General features: G+C 40.4%; 1 protein-coding gene across 3 annotated transcripts in view; it reads left to right on the top strand.

The window, feature by feature from the left end:
• The window catches only part of PUM3 (pumilio RNA binding family member 3), a 49,229-nt gene extending 27,400 nt beyond the window's left edge, over positions 1–21,829 (top strand). For 2 of the 3 annotated variants that reach the window (XM_027773425.1, XM_014589330.2), the window contains exons 13-18: positions 1,887–1,967; positions 9,282–9,424; positions 10,236–10,458; positions 14,214–14,301; positions 17,701–17,791; positions 21,589–21,829. In XM_027773425.1, the coding sequence (XP_027629226.1) occupies positions 1,887–1,967; positions 9,282–9,424; positions 10,236–10,458; positions 14,214–14,301; positions 17,701–17,791; positions 21,589–21,721 (759 nt within the window). In that variant the 3' untranslated portion in view covers positions 21,722–21,829. The remainder of the gene's footprint in view (positions 1–1,886; positions 1,968–9,281; positions 9,425–10,235; positions 10,459–14,213; positions 14,302–17,700; positions 17,792–21,588) is intronic. The other variant, XM_014589329.2, reaches the window with a different exon arrangement.
• Positions 21,830–25,207: the final 3,378 nt, after the last annotated feature.

The following is a 25,207-nucleotide window of genomic DNA, read 5'->3' on the forward strand; positions in this document are numbered from 1 at the left end:
TTTCGGAAGGGCACGGCCCCTAAGAGAAAAAAAAAAAAAAAAAAAAAAAAACCTCTTCAAAAAAAAAAGAACTGCTTTGGATTATGAAAGTACTAGGTTATCAGGAAATTAATGATGTATTTTTCTGTTTTTCTATGCAAAAATGCGTCATGACTTTCTCAGTGACCTAATAATTTATGATTCATGATTCACCATTAGTTAAATTTTATATGATATTTTAATTTGAATACTTTAAATTAGAAACAAGTGAAAATATAATGTTAATAGATAATTTTAAAAGGTATTAATTGTAAGACTTTTTTTTGGGGGGGAGAGGTTTTTGCTATAGGGCACGTGCACTCGCCAGAAAGACAGAGACAGAGAGATAGAAAGTGAGAAATCACCCCCCAGGGGAGATGGCCACACTGCAGTCCTTCCTCCTCCGTTCTCCTCTCGGGATCTTGGGCACACACACACACATGCCCGGTGTGAGTTTAAGCCACCAGGTCCGGGACTCGAGCTGCGGTTGGCTACATGGGAGTTCAGCAACATAGCCATTATTCTAACTGCTGGTCTCAATTGTAAGTAACAAAATTAGGTTGTTTTGATTTCATAGTTTGGTCATTTCAAATATTTCAACAATAACTTTTTTGAGATCCTAATCCCAGTATGGCATTGTGATAGTAACAGAAATGAACAATATAGTATCCTTTTATTTATTTATTTATTTATTTATTTATTTATTTGTTTATTTGTTTATTTATTTATTTTAAGAGAGATTTTTATTATAGGTATGTAAGTATAAGGAAAAAAACATGTATAGAGTTTGGTACTGTCCATGGTTTCAGGCAACCACTAGGGAGTCTTGGAACATAGCCCTTGTGGATAAGGGGGCCTACTGTATGTCATCATCCAGGATACTAAAATGAATATGCCACCACCACTGAAAAAAATTTTTTTCTTTAATTTTTAACATAAAGGAGGAATTCTTTAAATGTTTAGAACAGTATGGAAATAATTTTCTTTTAAGAAGTAACTTGTGAAAGCCACAGTGACTATTTGTGATCACACGCTGCTATTTTTTAAGGCAGTGATTTTTTAAAATCTTATATTTAGGGTGTTAGTATACTCTTATTTTTCTGGTATTTGTTTAATTGCCAGAGGGTATATGTATTAGCCAGACAGAGACAGAGAGAGAGAGATAAGGAGAGGGAGAAAGCTCCTCCCAGTGGGGTATGGTCATCCCATAATCCCTTCTCCATTTCTCCCTCCTTTTGGGATCTTAGACCCACACATAAAAGCTCCCAGTGTGATTTTTCAAGCTATCAAGGCTGAGATTCAAACCGCACAGTTGCCATTGGGAGATCCAGCTTCCTTAATCACCCAGCCATGGGACTAACCATTCAGTATTTATATTCTCATTATGTATTAAAACATTTTAAAGAAATTGGGCAGTATACAAAAGAAGATGAAAAAAAATTGAATCCAGAGGTGATTATTACATTGCAGTGTTTCGCCTTCCAGGAATTTCTGTGTACACGTTTTTTCTTACATACTCTTACTTGAACATTTTTATGTTAAATTTTCAAGTGGCCGTTCATTAACAGGATGCCTGTGTTAATAGTCATTATATCCTGGTTAGTCTTGGGTTGTTTTGTAATGAAGTATGTTCTGGTTTTCTTCTTTTTATTTTTTTAAATCAACCTTTTCTTTTAGAATGTACTTTAACTAGGTCCTGATAAAAGAAGAAATCTATTTGACTGTTTTTTACCCATCTTGTTTTTATTGTGTTTAGCAGTTTGTTAGTGTTGGTCATCTTTATGAAGTTACTCCCATTACTTCATGGGTGGAATAAGAGGAAAAGTTATGTATCTTCTTTCATCTTTACTGACTTCTAATTTTTACAGGGCCAGTACTCCCATTTGGTTTTACTGGCAGCATTCGACTGCATTGACGATACTAAGCTTGTGAAGCAGATAATCATATCAGTAAGTAATTCTCATGACCTTGAATTTAGGTTACATCGATACCCCAGTTGTGGTTTTATTCCACATGTGCATGTGAATTTTCAACAGTTATTTTCTGTTGCTTTCTAGTTGTTTCAGTTAAGTCTTCTTTTTGAGTGTGGCTTCATTCCTATATTAAATATAACCACATAACTTGATATTAATACCATTTTAGATTTTGAAAAGACTGGAGTTAAGACTTAATGCTTTTATTTCGGATGATGATAGCATCACTTTTTAGACCTTAGCATATGAGGGCTAAAAACAAAAATTAGCAAAACAGCTTTGAGACTTGATTAGAAATTTGTTTATGTAGTAATTCTTTTATTCAGGAACTCATATGTAGGCAGACAATATCCACGACCTTGACTTTTTTAACTTTCTGCCCTATTGAGACACCACCTCTGTATAGTTACTCACTCTATTGGTACAGCTAATGGGTTAAACTGATAAGGAAAAGCTCACAAAACTTCCTCAATTATGATGCTTAGAGCTTTCATGAAAGCTTTTGAGGAGTCAGATTAAAAATTATTACTAAAATTAAAATACTAGCTCTCTTTTTTTACATTTCAGCAGTTCCTTTTAATCTATGCCATAATATGGTTATACTTGTCTTTAGAAAAACTGATCTGTCCCCTTGGAAAAACTACTCCAAAGTAAAAATTGCATTCTGGGAGCCAGCAGGTGGTGTGATTGAGGTGCTGAACTCCCATCTGGCTGACACATGGTTCAAGACCTAAACCTGGCAGCTTACTTTCTCACTTTCTGTCTCTGTCTCTTTCTGGTTAACACATGTGCCCTGTAGGAAATTAAAAAATAATAATGATGACAAATAAAATTTAAGTAATTCTTACGGGAAAAAAATTGCACTCTAAACTATTTATTTTTCCTTTATCCTGCAATGACGGCCCCTTTTTCTGACTTTGGTTTGTCTGATCTTTCCTTTTCCTTTCCTTTATTTTTGGTGTGTAAGTTGAGTATGTAGTGGAGGTTGCAAGGGTAAGAATAAGTTGCAACATTGGTAGCTGTGACCAAACTTGGCAATCTCTTGAACACCACATAATCTATATAGATATGGGCTATTTTCTGAAGACAACACAAACCTTTGTGTGTGGTGCACACAGATAGAGCCCTTGAAGTAGTCTTGGTGACATGCAGTACTTTCACTTCATCAGAGAGAAGCACATGGATGATTGAGAAAAGAGAAGCTACCTGTTGTCAGGTGGTGGTGCTGTAGCCTCTCTAGACCAGTAGAGCTGGGTGTAGTAGAAAAAGGTTGTCAGTTATTGGAAGGGAAGAGGTTTGTTTTCTTAGATGCCAACTGTGGGTCCCCATGTGTATGAAATTCTCATGCCCTTGCTGTCATTTTCAAATTTTGCTCTTGACTATTTTAAGATTGTGATGACTTTCTTTGAGATAGGATTGTGGGAAGAAGCAAGTTGGCAAGACTTGCATGTCACCAACTGAGTATTTTGACATATTCCTTGTGACTTTATTACCCTTTTGACTCCAATCAATAATGATTGTTTTTCATCCCTGTGACAGAGATGTGAGACCATAGAATTGGCCCGTGAATAAAGTTGTTTCACAAAAATGAAAACAGGCTGGGCTATTGAAAGTTTGCTTTTGTTTAATATTTTCACAACTAAAATTTGCATAACTGTTCCAAATGGATTTCAAGAGAAACTAAATTTCCCTCAGGATTGCCAGAATTGTCTGCTAGATTAATTTTTTTTCCAAAGACTTATCCTACTTAAAATTGCTGTAGAAACGGTTTTAATTCCTCATACTTAACAGTTTGATTCCCACAAGTATTTAGCCCACATTCTTAGCGACTTTCTTGTACTGGGGGCAGCTCTCCCTGAATGGCCCGATTTGCTGATGTCTTGCCTCTTAACTGACAAACGCTCCACAGGTTCTGTGCTTCGTTAAACTATGAAGCTGGCGATAGGATTCTGGAATGCTAATTGCTCTTGCATTTTTCCCACCCATCCACCACAAAACCTGTTGCAGTAGGCAGTGCTTTTTAAAAATAACCAAGAAAGCTTAGTGTTGCTAAGCATTCTGTTCGGGGTACCCAGACTTCCCAAAATGTCAGGTTGAAATCACAGCCTGGTCAGCTGAGCCCTTCACCTTTCAAAATGGATACAAACTGTTTTCCACCTGTTTTATTTTCCAAAATAAACTTCCTTATAAAATTTTATCTGATTAACCCTGACGTCATTGGTTGGATGAAGCTGGCTTAGTAGCCGTGCTCCTCCAAAAGGAAATAGGTATACTAGTGGGTTGCTGTTTGAGGGCGAGTAAGTGTTGATGCATATTTTAAAATCCATGATCTTGAAAGTATACAGATAGTTATAAGAAGACTGCAGTGAGCATCCAACCTCTTACCATCTGGCATGAAGAAGGGAAACTTGACAAATACAGCTCGATTTAAAGTCCTTTGTGTACTCGTTCCTATTTCTGTATCCCATCCTCACTCCGTACCTACTGTGATGAATTGGGTATTTGTGTGCGTTTTTTTTTTTTTATCTTTTCACTATATGGAGAGATTATATATTGTGTGTTTATAAATTATAAATGTGTCTTGTTTGTATTCTTCTGCAAGTTGCTTTTTTTCTTGTTTTAAGATGCTTTATCAGGAGTCAGCAAGCCTTTTTTGAGAAGCACCAGAGAATAATTATTTTAGCCTTTGTGGGTCATATATGGGATCTACCACATATTCTAGTTTGTTTTTGTGTGTGTGATTTAAATCCTTTGAAATGTAAAAGCCATTCTTAGTTTGCAGGATGTACAAAAAGAGGCTGAAAGCTGGATTTGCCTGCCCCTGTTCTGAATCATGCATTTTTCAATGCCAAATAATATTCTTCTAATAAGGACACACTGCAATTTCTTTTTCTGTTTTCCTGGTAATGGATGTTTAGGTTGTCTATAATTTTAAAAACTGTTTTTAAATTTTTACTGATTTTTACTATTTCAGTGAATTCCATGAACGTTCTTGGACATGTCTCCTTGTGCACATACTAACAGTTTCTCTAAGGCATTTACTTGGCAAAATTGCTGGTTTGCCAGATATACCACACATAGCGTCACATGTCTGAATTTCCCACCCAGCCACTAAAAAGCTTTTTGCATTAGGTAGAGTCATTCAGAGTAGCCAAGAAAGCTTAGCGTTGCTAAGTATTCCCCTGAGAGTAACTGAGTTTCTTGAAATGTCAGATTGAAATCAACAGACTGGTAATCACTCCTCTTATTTTCTGTGAAGACCAAGCTCCAGTCCAGTCACTAGATACTGGTGGCTGATCTCACAGCTAGATCTGGTCTCCCTATCCTGAACAACTGTAGTCATTGTCATTATTCACTTAGCAGTAAATCATGGTCTGACTCAGGATTGACAGACTCGGAAATATTCATTGACCCAACAGTAAGGAGTGAGACAGGCCAGGTGTGGGCAAGGACGAGTGGAGGTACCATGATGAATGGAAGGAGCATGTGTCCATGGCCTCCAGTCTGTGGTAATGTGAGCTCCATGATGGTGGGCCTTTCAGTTTGTCTTGCCTTGCCTTGCCTTGCCTTTTCTTTTCTTTTCTTTTCTTTTCTTTTCTTTTCTTTTCTTTTCTTTTCTTTTCTTTTCTTTTCTTTTCTTTTCTTTTCTTTTCTTTTCTTTTCTTTTCTTTTCTTTTCTTTTCTTTTCTTTTCTTTTCTTTTCTTTTCTTTTCTTTTCTTTTCTTTTCTTTTCTTTTCTTTTTCTTTCTTTCTTTCTTTCTTTCTTTTAAAGAGCTTTTTGCCTTAGAGCATGTGCACTCGCCTGAGGGAGATGCAGACAGGGAGAGGGAAAAAGTGAAAAGTCACCCCCTGGGAGGAAGGCTACACCGCAATCCCTTGTCCATTGTCTTGGGATCTTGGGCACACACGCGTGTGTAACCAGTTTGATTTTTCAAGCCACCAGGTCCGGGACTTGAACCGTGGTCGGCCATGCGGGAGTCCAGTGACATAACCACTATGCCATCTGTTGTCCCCACTATTTTTTCTTTTAAATTAGGTAAAATACATGTAACACAATTTGCCATCTTACCATTTTTAGGAGTACAGTTACATAGTATTAAGTGTATTCACATTGTTGGGCAATTTCCAGAACTTTTTTATCTCGCAAAAATGAAACACTACATTCATTAAAGTAGACCTTCAACTTTTCTGAATGTGACCAGAAAGGTGTACTTTGGGATGGAGTCACCATATTTTTAGCACAAACCACTCAGGAGGCTGACTGCCTGGTATTCTAATGTTCTCTCTCCACTTCTGTTATCTGTTACTTTAGTCTCTTAATTTTAACTTTTTCTTAACTCTTTTGCCTCCTCCTCATTTTAGCTCCTAATGATTACAGTAGTCTGTTTTTCTTTTTGTCCCTCCACACAGCTTACCATAAACGGGTATATGCCATGGGTTGCCTCAGTAACATGTTGCTTTTTGCATTTTTCTCCTTTACTGAAATGCACCAGCACTCCATCCCTACCTGTGTACACTCTTTGTTTCGACCTTTACCCTTCTTCTGTAAAAGAGGGTGGCACAGGAGTTCCAAGGAATCTAGCAAGGATTTAACACAGAAGGTCAAAATTGGCCTGAGATGTCCTCTGAAGGTAGCACTTTCATTCTGTTCACATGCCCATGAGAGATCACAAGAAGAAATTATGATACTTGGGCCTTGTGATTTTCTTTTCATTTCATTTTTTGTTAGGGATAAGTGAAACCAAAATCTTTAAAATTGGATCTTCCTTGTTAGTAATCTCTCTTTCACAAAACTCCACCAGCTGTATTTAATCTTCATAGTTAAGAATGCTGCATATTTGACAGGTACATTTTTAATGTGAAAATAATCATTGGACTCTTAAAAGCCTTAATTAGATATGAATTCAGATTTTTAATTCCTTAATTACAAACTGAAAGGTAGTAAAAGTTCAATGAATTTGGGAACTAGTCCTTGAGTAGTATTTATATGTAAATTTTTATATATATTTTGAAGTTTCTTATTATTTTTGCCCCAGCCATTTGTATCATATTAGTCTCTCAAGTGTGGAGCCCATTGAGATATTTTGGTGGAGTGAGGGATGCATTGCTGGCTTCTTGCCTCCTCCCTTTCCTCCTTAAATCAATAAAACATTATAAATAAAAAGAAGCCATTATAGTTGTTCAGTGCAACCTTCCTTTTTTTTTTTTTGTCATAAAAATAAATGTTATAAAGGTATATATTACAGACTTGGTTTTTGGACAGCAAAGGTTGCTAAAGATACTCCATATTTGGGACACTAAACACTTTATTGTCAAAAATGTAGGGGACCAGCAGTTAGTTTAATGGCTATGTCACTGGACTCCCACGTAGTCGACCGTGTTTCGCGTCCCGGACCCGGTGGCTTGAAACTCATGCCGGGTGCGTTTGCGTGCCTGTTCAAGATCCCGAGAGGAGAATGGAGGAGAAGGGATTGCGGTGTGGCCATCCCCCCTGGGGGGTCATTTCTCGCTTTCTGTCTCTCTGTCTCTCTGTCTGTCTGGCGAACGCACGCACCCTATAGCAAAAACCTCTCAAAAAAAAATGTATAAAGACGAATTATCCAAGAAAGCCTACTTTGAGTCTTATTTACCTTGGGATTATAAGAGTGCTCCCTACCTAGTAATAAATTCTCTGTGTATTTTTAAATTTGGCTTCCCTTTTATTACTCAGATTTTAAATTCATTTTCCCTGGGTGGTTGCGATTACATCTACATTTTGAGGTGGTCTATTGACTCTTTCTCTGAAAACATATAGGTTATGTGGGAATCTCTACACTATGGACTTAAATTTCTTCAGAAGTAGAAGAGCTTAGTGGGGATTAGAGTCAAGGAAATGATACACCTGCCTTACCCCTGGACTGTTATCAGAGCAAATGAGAAAATTCATAATGTAGACTGAAAACTGCTATAAAATAATTATTTTGTATTAAAAAACCTTTAGCACAGGAGATAGTAGTGAGAAGATTATTTAACATAATAGAGTTACAACTCTGAGCAGTGTTTGGCTCCTAGTAAGCCCTTAACAAGTATTATTCAATTAATTATTAGAAGCACAATATACTTTTGTGCAGAGAATGAAGAATGAAGAAAGCTTAGAATCTGAGTTCCAACAGTTATGGGATCATAAATTTTCTATACCGTGATCCCATAGTTTATGACTGGCCTAATTTTTAACTTGATTCCTTGTGTCAAAACTACTAATCTTATCATGATAAATAAGCATATTTTAAGAAGAGCAGATCTGAATATATCATCCTGATAGAGAATTCCTTTCCTTAGAGGAGGTTGTATGTTCTCTGAACATACGACCGGTCACATGTGCCCGTGTGTCTGTAATCCTGATGGGATAGAGAAATGGGGAGGAGAAGGGATTGTGTTGTTAGCACACCTCACTGGGGGTGCTTTCTCCCTCTCCCCTTCTCTCTCTCTCTGCCTCTGGCAAACACACACCCCTCTGGCAATTAAAAAGGCAAAACAAAAAGAATAAAAATTTCTGAACTGCTTTTTCTGTCTTACTGATAAAACAACCTCAGTAAATTTACACAATGGCTTAGTTAGGGTAGGGACGACATTGCTTTCATCACCTAAATTCAAAGAACTAAAAAAGGCAGTTACTATTCCTGTGAGTATTGATTGAAAACATCATTGTAATTTGTAACTTCTCAGAGGCTTCTTTCTGGATTTGCTTTCATGTCTCCTCCATTTTGTTTTCATTGCAGTATTAAGCAGCCCTCATTTGCCATGAATAAACAGCCAACCTTTACAAGCCTTTATGCCCTCGTTCTATTTATCAGGGTTTCTTTATCTCCCCTCACATACATGGCAGCATGGACATTCTAATAGGAATGTTCTTCTTTGATGCTGATGCTATCTTTTAAGTGCAGCTGCAAATGAACTGAGTCTACTCAGTGACCCCCAGCAAGCAATGTCCCTGGTAATAGTGGCCTAAGAAATACTGGTCATAATGAATGAAGATAACTCCTTTAAACATTTTAAGCCCTTGGGCTTGTACTTAATATATAAGTGGATCATGCAATAACATTAATCACAGTAGAGAATCGATTCTGTATTTCAAGGGTAAATCTTATTGAGACAAATCTAATGAGACAATTTGTGAACAAGCTCCACATTTTTATTAAGTATACTGGGAAAAATAGTTAAATATATATTCTTCTTTACCATTCAGATGACAAGAATATATCATTTTAAGAATGGAGATACTGATTTTTGTTGTTGTTTATAATTTTACAGGAAATTATCAGTTCTTTACCTAACATAGTAGCTGACAAATATGGAAGAAAGGTCCTGTTATATCTCCTAAGCCCCAGAGATCCTGCACACACAGTCCGAGAAATCATTGAAGTTCTGCAGAAAGGAGACGGAAATGCACACAGGTGAGAGCAAGTAGAGTGGCCCGACTCCCCGACTCCTCTGCTCTGATTTGTTTTAAATTCAAGTAGCTCGTGCTTCCAGAAGTCTGCTCGCACATGCACACCGTCTTTCCATGCTCCCTCCCTGTATAACTTCCTGAAAGGAAATTCCAAAGCCTGTAGTTTCAACCGATTTTTAAAGTTTTTATCTTGAGAAGGACATAGAAGTGTTATGCCAAAAGAACACTGTGGACGCATGGCACATAGTAGGCATTTGGGTGTGTGGCTTTGTTTTGTTTTACTTTGTTTTCAAAGTTCTTGGTACTGTTTATCTGAGTACCCTAGAGAATAGTGTTCACAAAAGACTGGAAACATGTATTGTGTTCTGGGCTCTGTCACTGTTTGGCTTTTGGTTTGGAGGGTGTGTGTGTGTTACCTAAACCTAACATCTTTTTTGCCAGGCACTGTTCACATCCTGGACACAACCACATAGAATACCCCCTCAGATCCATGGTTTGTATGCTCAACAGAGAGACAGGCAGTTACAACACAGCATGATACAGACTGTGATAAAGTCTGAGAGGTTTTATGATCCTAAGATCAAATATTTCTTTGGCATTTTATGTATTAAAAAAGATTTTTTTAAATTTTGCCATTCTTCTCTTAGGATTTTGGGCACACACACACACAAGCCTGGTGTGATTTTTTCCTTTCGATTCCTGGACTCCAACTGCGTTCGTCCATGTGGGAGTCCAGAGCCTTATATACCTGCCACCTGCTGGTGCCCCTTGGCTAGTTATTTTATTTTAATATCTCGTTTAATGTATTTCCACAGTAAGAAAGACACAGAAATCCGCCGACGCGAGCTGTTAGAATCCATTTCTCCAGCTTTGTTAAGCTACCTACAAGGACATGCCCAAGACATGGTGCTAGATAAGTCTGCCTGTGTGTTGGTGGCCGACATTTTGGGATCTGCCACCGGGAATGTCCAGCCTGCCATGGACGCCATCGCCAGCTTGGCAGCAGCAGAACTGCACCCCGGAGGCAGGGACGGAGAGGTAGGTGCTCTTGTAAGACAGGCAGGGAAACTGCAGGGGTTGTGGAAACTCCAGTCGGGAAAATGTTGCTATAAAGAGTTTTTATGATAATGATCTCAGCTTACCTCATTCCAGCAGTACAGTTGAAAGCTGCAAATTCAAAATGCAGTGTCATTTATTCCAACACTTGCTTTTCTCAGAAATTTGTGATGACGCCATGTTACCTACAGAGTCAAAACAAAATCTTACTGTGGCTCTCTGTTGTGATTGATCCCGCATTGCCTTTCCAGCATGTTCTGTCTTAATTCCTATTTTAAGTTTGCTGTGGATGCTTCCCCTGTCAGGCTGCAGGGCTGCCCACTTCTCCATTTCCCTGTGCTCTTATCTATAGAAAGGCATACTCGTGCAAGGTCCCCAGAGTCTTCCATGAAATCTTCCTTTATTTCTTCTCATTAAAAAATAACTTACTTTTTTGTCTATTTTTTTTTTTTTGAGAGATTTTCGCTATAGGGCGCGTGCGCTCGCCAGACAGACAGAGAGAGATATAGAGACAGAAAGTGAGAAATCACCCCCCAGGGGGGATGGTCACGCCGCAATCCCTTCTCCTCCATTCTCCTCTCGGGATCTTGGGCACGCACGCACATGTGCCCGGCGTGAGTTTTAAGCCACCGGGTCCGGGACGCGATCCACGGTCGACTACATGGGAGTCCAGCGACATAGCCATTACACTAACTACTGGTTCCCAAAATAACTTGCTTTTACCGATAGCTCCTGCCTATATTAATTGGGCCTTGTATTATTCTTTTTCTTAAGTTCTGTGATTCATGCACCTGATGTGTACCAGGTAGTTGTCACAACTGTCCTCCCTAGGACTTGCTGTTTTGAGGAACACACTATTTAAATAAATTCCAGGCAATTAGTTAAGTTATTATGGAGATAAAAGCTGTGAAGGAAAGCTACAGATTCTGTGGGATTGCAGAAGAACCTGTCAGAGCCAGGCCATTCATAGGAAAGCTTCCCAGAGGCAGTGAAAGCTGAGGCCTGCAGGGTTCATAGTGCTCAGTGAAGACTGGTAGAAAAAGACTCCAGGCTGAGGAAATAGCCTGGGTGGCAGCCCTAAGTAGGAAGGAGCTTGGTGGCTTATGAAGTTGGAAATCAATGATCCAAGGGAAGAGGAAGGCAGAGCTAGATACAGAGGTCTGTCTTTGTTCCACACCGGGTTCCAAGCTCGAAAGACATTTATGGGAAACCCACTGTATTTGGAGGCCATGGCCCCTGCTTTCACTTAATCCCATAATAGCCTGCCATTATTTTCCCTAGTATTAAAGTTTGATGATTCAAAATAATTTTTTTTTAAACTTTGTCAGAGGGCACATGCACTTGCCACAAAGAGACAGAGAGAAGGGAGAGATCACCCACCAGTAATGCATGGTCTTGCCACAGTCCCTTCTCCATTCCCCCATCCTGTTAGGATTTGGGGCACCACACACGTGTCTGGCATGTTTTATAGCCATTGGAGCCAGGATTCAAACTATGAAGTTGGCCATGTAGGGTTTACTTCCTTTTACCATCAGACAACAGAGCATGCCTGAGGTTACAAAATAATTTATTCAAGTTTCATGCCTTTTATTTATTAATTGAAAATATAATAAGTCTGTATTGGGTGCTTAGAAAGGTATTAAAGAATGAAATGACAGGGTGCCTCCCCTTCAAGAACTTGGGCTCCATTGGGGAGACATGTGCAATCAAGATATTACAGGACAGGGTAATTGTCACAGTGAGTTATGTTCAGGATGCAATGGGAACTGAATGGTGACATCGAATTTTAGTCCAAATCTTGGGGCTTCTCATCAGTATCCTGGGTGGTTGGAGGACCGTTTTGGCTACAGATCACAGAAGGCCTCGTGGAAGCAGTTCAGGATGTCCTTCCCGTAGTGAGAACTGCACTGGTGCCCATGCGGGTGTGGTGCAGCAGCTCAGCGACGGCATCTCCTCGGTTTGCTCTCTTGGGTTGTTGGAAAAGTCATGGCGAATTTTTTCTGTGCTAAAACGTGTTATGATTTCTCCAACCACCCAGTATCTCACTCGATCTGCTGTCTTTATGGCTGTCGCATTGTGTCCCAAGTAGCTTCCGCAGCCCTCAGCCCACATCCCCTCATCAGGGTCCTAGGCAGGAAGGAAAGAGTAAGAAGGCTCTTCATCCTTAGAATGGGAAGAAAATTCTAGACAGGCTTCCTTGACGTTTTGCTGGTCAGAACTGAGTCACTGCCACTGCCCAGGTCTGGATGCCTCTGGCAGAAGCATTTGGATTACCAGGAGTGGTTGACACCAGTTGGGGAGGGACCCTTAGAAAAGTGAATGGAATGGTGGAGTGTCAGCAAGGAGGAATGCTGGGGTCAACAACACACCTTTTCCACAGCAACAGTTATATTGTATTTGACTTTAATTCCTTCTAACCATCTGGGTCAAAGCCTGGTACTTGGAAATGTTTCGTGCAGTCACGTCATATTTGGTTCTGAATGAAATCGATGCCAGGTATTTAGTGTTCAGGCTACTTAGATTGGGAAAGAGAAGTGGGCTGTGGATCTTGGGGAAGTCCTGGCCCCTGCCTCTTAAAGCAGATCATATTAACAAGTGGGAAAGATGAGTGCGTAATCAAGGTTTTTTCTATATGGGAATTGAGCCTATTGTCTCCCGTACTCAGGGGAGACAGACCCAGGTTACTATGGGAATAGTAAGCAGGGCCCTTGAAAAGAAGTGGGGTTGGACTCAAGAGATGTTTTCTTGGCCTGCTTATTAGATACGTTGCCAAATGCATTTAAACATCATTCATCACTGGGCTTTTTTGTGTTTTTTTTAGTTTTTGCTATAGGGTACATGTGCTTGCCAGAGAGACAGGGTGGAGAGAGAGAGAGAAGAAATGAACAATTACCTCCCAGGGGGATGGCTATGCTGCAGTGCCTTTTCCACTTTCTTTTTGGGATTTTGAGCACACAAGCACATGGGCCCCACATGATTCTCAAGCTGCCATGTCTGGGACTCGAACCGCAAAGCCAGCTTTATGGAATCCAGCACCTTAACCTCCACACCTTAACCTCCCTGCTGGCCCCCAGCACTGGGTTTCTATGCTTCTATTATAGTGTTCTGTCCTACAGCTTCATATGTACCCCCAAAACTGCACGTTAGAGTCTGAGAACAAGTAATTAGTGTGATTTTTTTTTTTTTTTGAGAAGTTTTTGCTATAGGGTGCATGCGCTCACCAGACAGAGAAAGACAGAGAGATAGAAAGCGAGAAATCACCCCCCAGGGCGGATGGCCACGCCGCAATCCCTCCTCCTCCATTCTCCTCTCAGGATCTTGGGCATGTGTGCACACGCACCCAGCGTGAGTTTGAGCCACCAAGACTGGGACTCGAACTGCGGTCAGCTACATGGGAGTCGAGGGACATAGCCATACGCTAACTGCTGGTCCCATTAGTGTGATTTTTAAGATGAAGATTGTGGTGGTACTGTTCACACTGGAAGTCAAAAGGTGATTCTGCCTTGCTTTGCAGTGGCTGTGTGATCTCACATGACCATCTGCATATCAGTCTAGGGACTAGAGTAGATCTCTGATCCCTTTAGGTGTAATAGCCATTCTAGACAAAGACCTCTTACACTCTGTGGAACTTGAAACTTGGCTGGGTTCTTATCTGTACGTGGTGATATGGAATGAATTGTAGGCCAAGCCATGCATGAGAACTGTTTTTAAATTAACTTGTTCTTGACCCCTCCTAGCTTCATGTTGCAGAACATCCTGCAGGACATCTAGTACTGAAGTGGTTAATAGAACAAGATAAAAAGATGAAAGAAAATGGAAGAGAAGGTAGGCTGTGAAACTTGACCTTTTCTTGTATCTCATGTGGAATTTCAGTAATTCCTGGCATCCCTGAACTTTACTGTGGCCATTTAAGTTCCAGTGAAAGCTTGAGAGTGTTTAGAAATGATGTCTGGGAACAAGAAAAGATTTAGTGGCTGCTAATAATGCTTTTCCCCTTGAAATCTTTGTCCAAGAATCTCTTAGATTTCTTTTCCCACCCTCCCTTACTTTCTCTTATCTTCCTTCCTTTTCCGCTTCAGGGTGTAACTGGCCTTGGGCAGTGCCTGAAATATGGTCTTTCTTGATGATCAGGGTGTGAGAGGATAGGGGATTTCAATTGTGTCATTACCCCTGTTGAAAAGCATGGTATTTATCTTTAGTTTGGATGAAAGAATAAGCAGAAGAAAATTGTCTTCAACAGAGAATTTGGGACTGATACTTTCATTTAACATTGAAATACACTTGACCGAAGAGCAAGCCAGTCCTTGGCGCTTTCTGGGTCTCATATAAGCTTTTCAGCTTTTCTGTAAAAACTCAGCTCTCAAGGGGACAGCATCTTTTATCTAATTGAAAAGATGCATCCCATTCTCCTCTCAGTCCTGTTTTTAACTAGACCTTCTCTTACTAAATTCAAACTCCATCTGGTATTGAAACTTTAAAAGAGATTCCCCCCCTCCCCACTGAGTTAAAAAAGTATGGGTTTTCTATTACTGTGTCTGAATAAAGTGACAGAGCATGAATTTATGTCTTGAGGCAAGTTGCAGTTCTCATGGCTAGCAGGCAGGCAGCTGCAGTAGGGCTGTCACTTTACTGTTCCTTCCTGTAAGGATAGGGACTTTCAGCTGCAGTAGAACTGTCAGTTTACTGTTCCTTCCTGTAAGGATAGGGACTTGAGACTATTTTTTACTATAAATTATTTTGCAAAAGGCAAAGCTTATAATAAATATTGAAGAAAAAAGGAATTAAAGCATCTTTTTCCTTATCCAAAAAGTTGATGTGTAGTTGAGTTTATTCCAGAAAAGTTATCTGTCTTGCTTTTATAGGCCAAGGAATTTTTAGTGATTTATCTCCCTCTTAATTAAAAATGTGCAGATAGCCCTAAAACTTGCCTTTTTGGGTCTGATATTTTTGTCATTTTTATGGAGCACCCAGTGAGTGCATCTAGCTGTGTAGCTGTTTTGATTATCTGTTTAACAAGCCACCCCAAAACTTAGCAGTTGCTAAACAACAGTCATTTGATTAGGATTTTATGGAGTTCGACTGTGCTGAGTCACCCAGGGCTATCTGGGTTGTAGGGAGCTTTCACAACAGCTCACTCTAATAGCTGGCAAAGTGGTGCTAGTCATTGGCCCGGAACTAACTATCTGAATTCTTCTTAGGCTGCTTGGGCTTCCTTACAGCATGGTAGTTGATTTTTTTTGTTTGTTTTTAAGAATTACTTAATTTAATTTATTTATTATTATTTAGTTTGACCATAGAGAGAGAGAAAGTGAGCAAGCAAGTCAACAGGTCTAGGATTTGAACTGCGGTCAGCTATGTGGGAGTCCAGCACCTTAACCACCATATGCCTCCTGCCAGCCCCAGGTAGTTGATTTTTTTTTTTCTTTTTTGAGAGATTTTTGCTGTAGGGTGCATGTGCTTACCAGGGATACAGAGAGTGAAAGAGAGAAAACTCACTGCCCGGGGAGATGACCACACTGCAATCTCTTCTCCTCTACACTCCTCTCGGGATCATAGGTGAGCTTGCACATGCTTAAGCCCAGTGTGAGTTTCAAGCCACTGGGTCCATGACATGAACCGTGGTCAGCCGTGTGGGAGTCCAGTGCCCTAAACACCATTTCACCTACTGGCTGCTGGGGAGGTGATTTTTTTTTTTTTTTTTTTTACAGAGTTAGAGAGATTTTTGCTATAGGGTGCTTGCACTCACTGGAGAGACAGAGGGAGACAGAGAAACAGAAAGTGAGAAATCACCCCCCAGGAGGATGGCCACCCCACAATTCCTTCTCCATTCTCTTCTTGGGATTTTGTACGTGCACACACACATACCTGGCGTGAGTTTTAAGTCATTGGGTCCAGTACTTGAATGTGGTAGACCACGTGGGAGTCTAGTGACATAACCATTATGCCATATACTGGTCCCCGGGTAGTTGATTTTTAAGAGACCATCCTAAGCAAACAAAGCAAGTGCATGATACTTTCATGATTTTTTTCTCAGAAGTCATTTAATGTCACTTTTGCCATAATCTCTGGTCAAGTCAGTCACAGCAGTCCACATAGATTTAAAAGAAGACATAGACTCTACCTCTAAATGGAATGAAATTATTCTAAAAGAGTACACAGGACAGATGGCACTGTTATGGTCACCTTTGGAAAAATACAACATGCCTCACTAACTGATCTGTTCTCTTTAGCAGGTTCCATAGAGAGCTGAATAGCCATAGCCCTCTTAGCTTTGAAAGGGTCCTTACATTTAGGTATTTATGAATGAATTCTACATGCTATCCAACCCAGAGTCTTAAAGATAGGTTGTCTCTATCTCCACCTACACTAAATTCTTGCTGTCAGAATTTCTCTTCTGTCCAAGAATGAGTTGCACTTGCATGGCATAGTAAGATGAGACTGAGACCCTGGGAATCAGAAGTACTTGAATAACAGACGATGAGTGATGGAGTTTTTGTCCCTTAATGATGGTATGTGTGTAGTAGAGAGAGAGAGAGAGAGAGAGAGAGAAACAGATAAGCACCCTTCACAGGGGCTCATCACGACAAAATGTCCTTTCCCTCGCGCTCTAGCTCTTTCAGGATCCTGGGTACCCTTGTGCTGCAGATGCCCGTCACGCCTCGTGGGCCTAGCACTATATTCCAATGTGCTTTGGACTGTGCCACCCAGGCTGGGCACGACGATACGTCCACTGAGGGGGTGTTCGAACGTTGTGGGGAGAAATGACCAGGTGTAAGCTAGGACATTCCTTCTTCAGCCCCTCACAGTGTCATGGCACCTTCTGGAGGAGCATTCCTCCAGGGGTGAAACTTTCATCTTAGCCAAACACAAGGGTTGCTGCCAGATATTTACTTCCTGAATAGCTCTCAGGTCAAAGTTAAATCATTAAATACATTATAAACAAATGCAAATGTGACCAAGTGAGTGTTTCAGAAGAATTCATTGTTTTTCTTCAGTAAGTACTGCTAAAGATAGCTTACGATTTAGATCAGAGTTAAAACAAATGGCAGTTTAAACATGCTTTATATTAACCTGTGCTAGAATTTTTATGTTAAGGGTGATTGGGTGAGAACTCTTTTTATTAGCTTTTTTATTAAAACATTAACAAGTTTCAGGGGGGTAGAGGAGGGGATTGGAGTCTAAATCTTACTATATATGTTCACTGAGCTTCAGTATATTTTACAGATTGTTTTGCAAAAACACTTGTAGAGCATGTGGGTATGAAGAACCTGAAGTCCTGGACGAATATAAACCGAGGTGCCATTATTCTTTCTAGGTATGTATTCTGGTCCTTTCTCCGCACAGAGCCTGGTTGTGCAAAAGACATACTTTCTTCATATTTATTTGTTTTTGTTGTTTCTTAATTTCTTTTTTTTTTTTTTTTTTTAATCACCAGATTGTCAGAGAGAGGGAGAAAGCATCCACCAGTAGTGTGGTCATGTGCAATCCCTTTTCTTCCATTTCTCCATCCTGTCTCAATTTAGGGCATGTACACACTGATGTGCTTTTCAAGCAGCTGGGGCTGGGACTCCAACTGCAATCAGCCACACAGGAGCCAGCTTTTCCTAATCATTAGGCTATGGCTGGCCCTGTTTCTCAATTCTAAAATTTGTTTCCAATAGTTTGGCATTACTCTTAGTTACTCAAGTAACTTAGAATGTCATGCCTCACTTTACATGTAATTTTCTTTTATTGTTTTTAATAATTCTGAAAGGACTAGAAAGGCATTTGCTACAGAAGTCTATATGCTAATTGATCATTTCTAACTTAAAATGAGAGAAAACTGGTGATGGGCGACTTGAGCCCGTCTTCATGCATTACCGTCCGGACTTAGTTACGTTGAATTTATCATTTAGAGGCCGTTGAAATTTTTGTGCATTCTATGCTTAAATGAGACCTTCCTATTAATAGCATTCTTCTTAACATCTCATCTCCTTTTTTTTCCTTAATGCCAGAGGATGCATGAGGGCAATGCCTGAGATGGGAAGGCAGAGAGAGAAGGCCTGGTCACACTGCAAACCTTTTCTTTCTAGATTTCCCTCCGTCAGGATACTGTGCATATACACGTGCACCTGGCATGGTTTTAAAGCCCCCAGGGCTGAGACTTGAAGCCACGTGGGATCTGGCTTTCTCATGTAGCACACACTTGCTGCTTTGTGAGGGCGGTCTAGTAACACTCATTTTAAAAAAGACTCGTGTATTGTTTTGAAGCAATCACTGGTGCTTTTCTCCCCTGCTGTGTTATCAAAGCTTGGGAAAACAGATATTATTCTTAGTTTGAATGTCCCACAGTATTTCACTTGCAATGTGGTACTTAATTTAATCTCTGCTGTTTGTGAAAGTTAGGTTAGATTTTTCTTCCATACATAATTTGATGTGGTACATCTGGTATATTCACAAACACACACACACATTCGGAAGCATTCATTTATTCAGGTATATCAGTATCTCTAAATATATGAGTGTTACAGATCACGTTCTTCATTTCTTATTAAAATTAGTTAATTTTCCAGTTGATGTTGATCAGTCAGAATTTATTAGCTGAAACATGGACTTTTTTGTCATGAATTTACCAGACATTTGGAGCATTAACGTCTGCTGACATATTCTTTCATTACACTCGATTAACTAGAAGTTTTAGTGATTCCATGAAATTAATTTACAAAGGTTGCTCATCAATCAGAGCCTTCCTTGGGTGGATTTCAAACATAAGAAGATTACTGGTGCCGTTGAAACAAGCCTATATTAATATTTGAGGTTCTGTATGGAAGTTATACTGTACACAAGTATAATTGGAGGGTTTTAAATATTGTAATGTGCTCACTTGTATGGGAAAACTTTCTACTTGCTTATGTTTTACTTAAAACTCTTGTTTTGGGGTTGTTGGGAGTTTTTTTGTTTTTTGTTTTGTTTTGTTTTGTTTTTGCTTAACTGTTTATGATGAAGTATTTAGATTGAAAAGAGAAAATCAGCCTTGTATATCGGCTAAAAAATAACTCAGGGAAGCAGAATTCTCTGGCATTTAAGAACAGTGGGTAAAGACGGATGGCTTGGCTTCCAGGTTTAGCTTATTGTGTAACCTTGGGGAAAGTATTCAGCTTTTCTGAACCTTAATTTTCTAGGTTGTAAAATGAGAATAATAATAACTCTAACATTGTTAGGAAAACTAAACGAGGCTATGCGTAGAAAATGCTGAGCATTCTATGTAGCATATATCCTATGTTTAATAAGTGTTAGTCTATATTACTATTATGTGTTAAATAACTGGTGTGTTTAGCCAGATCTGCACAATTAAAATACCTACTAAGCCACAAACCCATTAAATAGGTACTTTACTTCAACTTACTGAGCTTTGCAGGTGATAAGCTATATTTGTTACCTATTTCCTCCAAGCAGGAAAAATGCTGCTTTGTGCCGATAACTTAGTCTCTGTTGACCTGGCAGAGTTTTTGTTTGGAACAGGGACATCTGAAAATGTCAAGTGAAAGTTTTCCAGAGTGTGTTTCATTGGTCAGCATCTCCATGTGGTTCTGAGTTGCTGGGGAGAGAACAGACCACTCAGGCCCGGTGTTCTGTGGTCAGATGCTATGACTTGCCCCATTCTTTTTTTTTTTCCTTTGGAGAGGTTTTTGCTATAGAGCACGTGCGCTCGCCAGACAGACAGAGAGAGACAGAGAGACAGAAAGCGAGAAAATCACCCCCCGGGGGGATGGCCACGCCGCAATCCCTTCTCCTCCATTCTCCTCTCAGGATCTTGGGCACACACGCACACACGCCCAGCGTGAGTTTTAAGCCACCGGATCTGGGACGCGAACCGCTGTCGACTATGTGGGAGTCCAGCGACATAGCCATTACGCTAACTGCTGGTTCCCACATACCCCATTCTTAAAGAAATGGGCCTGCTGTCCCTGCTCTCAGGGCTCCATTGCCTTGTGATAAGAGTGCCCAAGTGTCCCACACTGTTTTGGAAGGCAAGGCTGGGATTATTTTCCTCAGTGGCTAACATTTATTCAGTGCTCACTAAATCAGGTTTGGCTTGGTGGCATTAGATGTAGAATCATTTAGTCTCAAATAGCCTTGTGAGGTAAAAGTGAATCGTGTTGTTAATCCCACTCTACAGATCATGAAACTGAGTCATAGAGGATTTAAACAGCATACTATTGGTTGTATAGTTACTGAATAGCAAAATCAGGTTTCTAACCCAAGCAGTTAAGCTCCAAGGTAAAGTTGTGCATCCCTGCACTAAATGGTACAGCTCTGGAGCTCAGTCAGGAGGCCCACCCATGCTTATCTTTCATGCCCCACTTTACCTGATGTCGTACCCGTTCATTCATGTTAATTCAGCCTCGTGGACCATTTCTGGGCCATCCAGTGTATACATGTGGTGCCACGAAATAAAGGAATACTAAAGCACAAGGTTCCTGCTCCTGAGCTTCTTGTCATCTAGATGAAGAAGGAAAGAGATTCTGTGCGGAATGATGTTAAGACAGGATGTGAGTCTGACTTGAGATAAGGTTAAAAAGTAGGACCAACTCTGTACAGAATAGAGTGGTCCCTGCAAACGTCTCTGCTCGAGTGACTCAAGAGCAAGGTCCTAAAGCATTCTAGGACCAGGAGATGGCATAATGGTTGTGTCGCTGGACTCCCACTAGTCAATCACAGTTCAAACTCAGACCCAGTGTCTTAATTCTCAGGCTAGGTGCGTGTGCATGCGCGTGCATGCCCAAAATCCTGAAAGGTGAATGGAGAAGAAGGGATTGCAGTGTGGCCATCTTCCCTGGGGGATGATTTCTTGTTTTCTGTCTCTCTGTCTCTTTCTCTGGCAAACACACATGCCCTATAGCAAAAAATATCAAAAAATAAAAGATTCTAAAGCATTCTTTTGTGATTTTAGGATATAGGTTACTAGCCTTCATTATCCTGGTAAACAAACAAAAGAAAAATACAATTACACAAGGCTGTCTAACAGTTAATGAATGCTCTTTTATACTTTGGGTATAGGTAGTTTTTGCAGGTAATCTAGGGTGGTTTTCTGAAATGTCATTTTTGTTTATTTTTTTCTTCTCTCTGTAGCCTTCTCCAGAGTCCTGACCAGGAAGTTGCAAACAAAGTCAAAGCTGGACTGAAAAGCCTGATTCCCACATTGGAAAGAAACAAAAATCCTAGCAAAGGAATAGAAATTTTGCTTGAAAAACTGACTGCATAGGTGGACACAATTAAAAACAATAAGGAAGGCCCAGCAGTTGGTGTGGTGGTTAAATGGTCGCCTTCCCTGTGACTGACCATGGTTTGAGTCCCAGACCCAGTGGGTTGAAAATCATGCCAAGCACGTGTGCATGTGTGTGTGCATGCATGCATACCCAAAATCCTGAGAGGGCAGGGGAGGAGAAGGGACTATGATGTGGTCACCCTCCTGTGGGAAGTGATTTCTCACTTTCCCTCTCTCTTTCCTGTGAGTGCACAGGCTCCATGGCAAAAACCTAACAAAAAGAACAAGAAGGAATCATTTTTCCTCTCTTCTGTTCTTTTTTCCCAGAGCAAAAAAGAAGGGCTGGGGTGCTCTGTATATGTTTTTCTTGACTGTGTTTAGATTCTTGTGTAAGAATCTATTTATAAAGTTGTTTCTACAATTTTTGTTTAATCTCAGTTCTCCTTTGTGTCATAATGACTGAAAAATCTCAGTGTGAGGCAGCAAGTGGAAGACTTAACAGCCTCATATGATGGGACTAGAAAAGTAGTTGAATGAGTTGGTTCAGGGATATACAATGTTCAGTGACTAGTCTGAGAAGGCTTCCTGGAGGAGGTGGGACTTAAGAGGACCATCCTGCCAGAGGAAGGCAGGATGTGGAAAAGAAGAACCAAGAGACAGACATCTTTGGTGGGAGCAATGAGATGGGAACTAGTGGTTTTCAACTAAACTTCAGGAAACTTTAGGGTTTTGATGGGTTCAGGAAGAGGAGACACTGCAACCAGGGGAGCTCATTCCCGGCTTTCTTATGGATCGGCTTCCATATTAGACTTGTGTTTTGAGAGCCGCTCAGGTAAGTACATCTCCTAAGTTAAGGGGAAATGTGACACTTGGATTGGGGATCAGGATGGGTAGTGGTGTTAAGGTCACAGTCACTGGACCAATCTCCCTGCTTACATGTGGGTCTTCCAAATAAATAGCTTGTTGTGATGAGGTTTTCTCCCTTAGGATTGTCCTACGCTAGTCAAAACACATAGTTTGAGAAAGGGAGAAGAAGATGCACATTTGTTAAGAGTACAGAAGTTTGCATATAAGTGTGACTGGTTGGTTTTTAGCAACAGAGAAGGACTGGTGGATCCACCCGCTCACGTAACCATGCCCATGAATACCCGGCTGCTTTCAGCACAGAGCCTTGGTTCTTTGTCGAGGCATTCTGATGTAAGAGGATACCCACTGATTCTGTCACCGCAGTTACACCTGCTGGAGAGTTAGAATACAGGGTTCCAGGACCCATCCTGCCATCCTTTCTCCAGCAAGGGCATACTGAATATTTCTGAAAGCAAGTTACGGACCGTAACTTGTTTGACATGGATTGTCCCCTTGACTGACACCCACGGCATCTAAAGATGTGTGGTGGGAGAGCTGGGCGGATCGGGGATGGGGGGAAGAGGTGAGCAGGGGAAAGGCAGCTCTAGAGCTTTTGTTTGCGTAATTCATTGTGGTTTGTATTCTTAAAACTGGCTCATGGAGAAGAGGGGGCTAGAACTCTGCTGTTTGTTCTATCTTTGAAACTAAAAAAAAAAAAAATTAAATAATTGTCTTATTTACCTTTATTATTACTTTCCAATTTGACCAGAGAAAGACAGAAAGTGAGAAAGCAAGCCATCAGATCCAAGATTCGAACCACAGTTGGTCATGTGGGAGTGTCCAGCACCTTTAACTACCACACCCCCTGCCGGCCCCAGAAACTAAAAAGAAATTAAAATAACATGTGGTTTTGGGTCTTTGGAAAAGTCATGATGTAGTTTTCCATGCAGAAACCCGTCATGACTTTTCTGATGACCTAGTAATTTGAAGAGTATTTTTATAAAGCTTATAGCAAAAACAGTTGTCTTCCTTCTGCCCCACTCCTTGATAGCCCTGCTCCACTTATTCTGGAACTACTTCTAGTTATTCTTAGCTCTGCTAAATTTCTAGATGTACTATCTTGTAGTATAAGTTTTCATAGTGTATGTTTTTAATCTATCAGTTTTAGGTATTTTCACTTGCTATTATAGAAAATGCACATTAAGAACTTTTACTGCTATTGTTCCTCCACTTCCCCTCCCTCTATTCCTAATAGAATTATATCATTTTTGAAGAATCAGTGTTCAGGGTTTTCATTATTATGTAAATTGTTAAGTATCTATTCAAAAAGTTTGGGGTTTTTTTTGTTGTTTGGTTTTTTTTGTTTGTTTGTTTTGTTTTTTCTGCATGGGGAAGGCCGTGGATTAGAAACATGTTTTCAGATTGGCTGCTCTCCACAGTGAACTGTCATTATGAATTCTCTATCATTTTATCTTTCCTGGAATTAGTTATTTCCTTATTTATTTGCTGTTTCTACGTTTCTATTATAAATTTCTTCCAAACTTTTTATCAGAGTTGCTTCAAGTCTTTTCTCACAGACATTGGTAGCAACTACCCAGCAGCCATGGGTCCCCTGTCATTTCTGATGTACACTGTTTCCCACATGGCTCAGATATACTGACTGGTATAGCTCAGTGTTTCCCAACCAGTGTCTCGAGTGGGTCGTAGACGTGCTGAGATTTTAACAACCTCATCCATTACTCTGTGCAGCCGTACACATCTTTCCCTTGTGTGTCTTGTGCAGAAGAGAACTGGTATGAACGGATCCTAGAGGCCCATTCCTAAGTCAGTGAGGGATTTCAGAAGGAGTCTAGCCAGTGAACCTAGGAAGAGATTGGCGTTTCTGTGAAAGAATTCTTGGCTCATTGACCCAAAGGAAGACAGTCCTTTAGTGCCCCTGCCCTCCCCCCACCCCTGCTCCCCAGCTTGGTATCTGCAGGTAGGGTGCCTGGAGTTGGTGTAGCATATTGCAGTGGTGAGAGAACATAGCAGATGTACTAAGGATGGCTGAAAAAGAGGTAGAAGATTCTGAAACTTTGATGTTGCTGAGCTGCTGAATAAATCAACTCCTAGAGTTATGTTAGCCCAAGACTTACAGTTTTCTGAAAGAATAAATCTCCAGTTTTCATTTAGGCTATTGAATTGGAGCCCATAGTACCTCTGAATACCAATTTCCTCACTATCCAACATGTTAGGTAAACTAGTATTGTCACTTTTTCCTGAAGATACCACTCTTGGCTTTCTGGATGGCCTTAGAAACTACTGCCACATCTGCAACCATTATGAGTCTCCCTTCATTTCTGTCCAGTGGAAATCTAATTTCTCAGATCCCGTGCATTTCTCTTTGCTTAATACCCTTTCCTGAATGAGGCACAACCATTAGTAGCTTACCAAGAACGAATGCATGTCCAGTAAAATTGTAAAGGCCCTGTAAGTCTGAATGTCTTCATTTGCCTCTTTCACATCCAGATATTTAGTTTAGCTGGATATAGAATTATAGTTTAAGGGGACCAGCAGTTAGCGTAATGGCTCTGTCGCTGGACTCCCACATAGTCGACGACGGTTCGAGTCCTGGACCCGGTGGCTTAGACTCACGCC

Source organism: Tupaia chinensis, unplaced genomic scaffold, assembly GCF_000334495.1.
Source record: "Tupaia chinensis unplaced genomic scaffold, TupChi_1.0 Scaffold000354_1, whole genome shotgun sequence".
Classification (NCBI taxonomy): domain Eukaryota; kingdom Metazoa; phylum Chordata; class Mammalia; order Scandentia; family Tupaiidae; genus Tupaia; species Tupaia belangeri.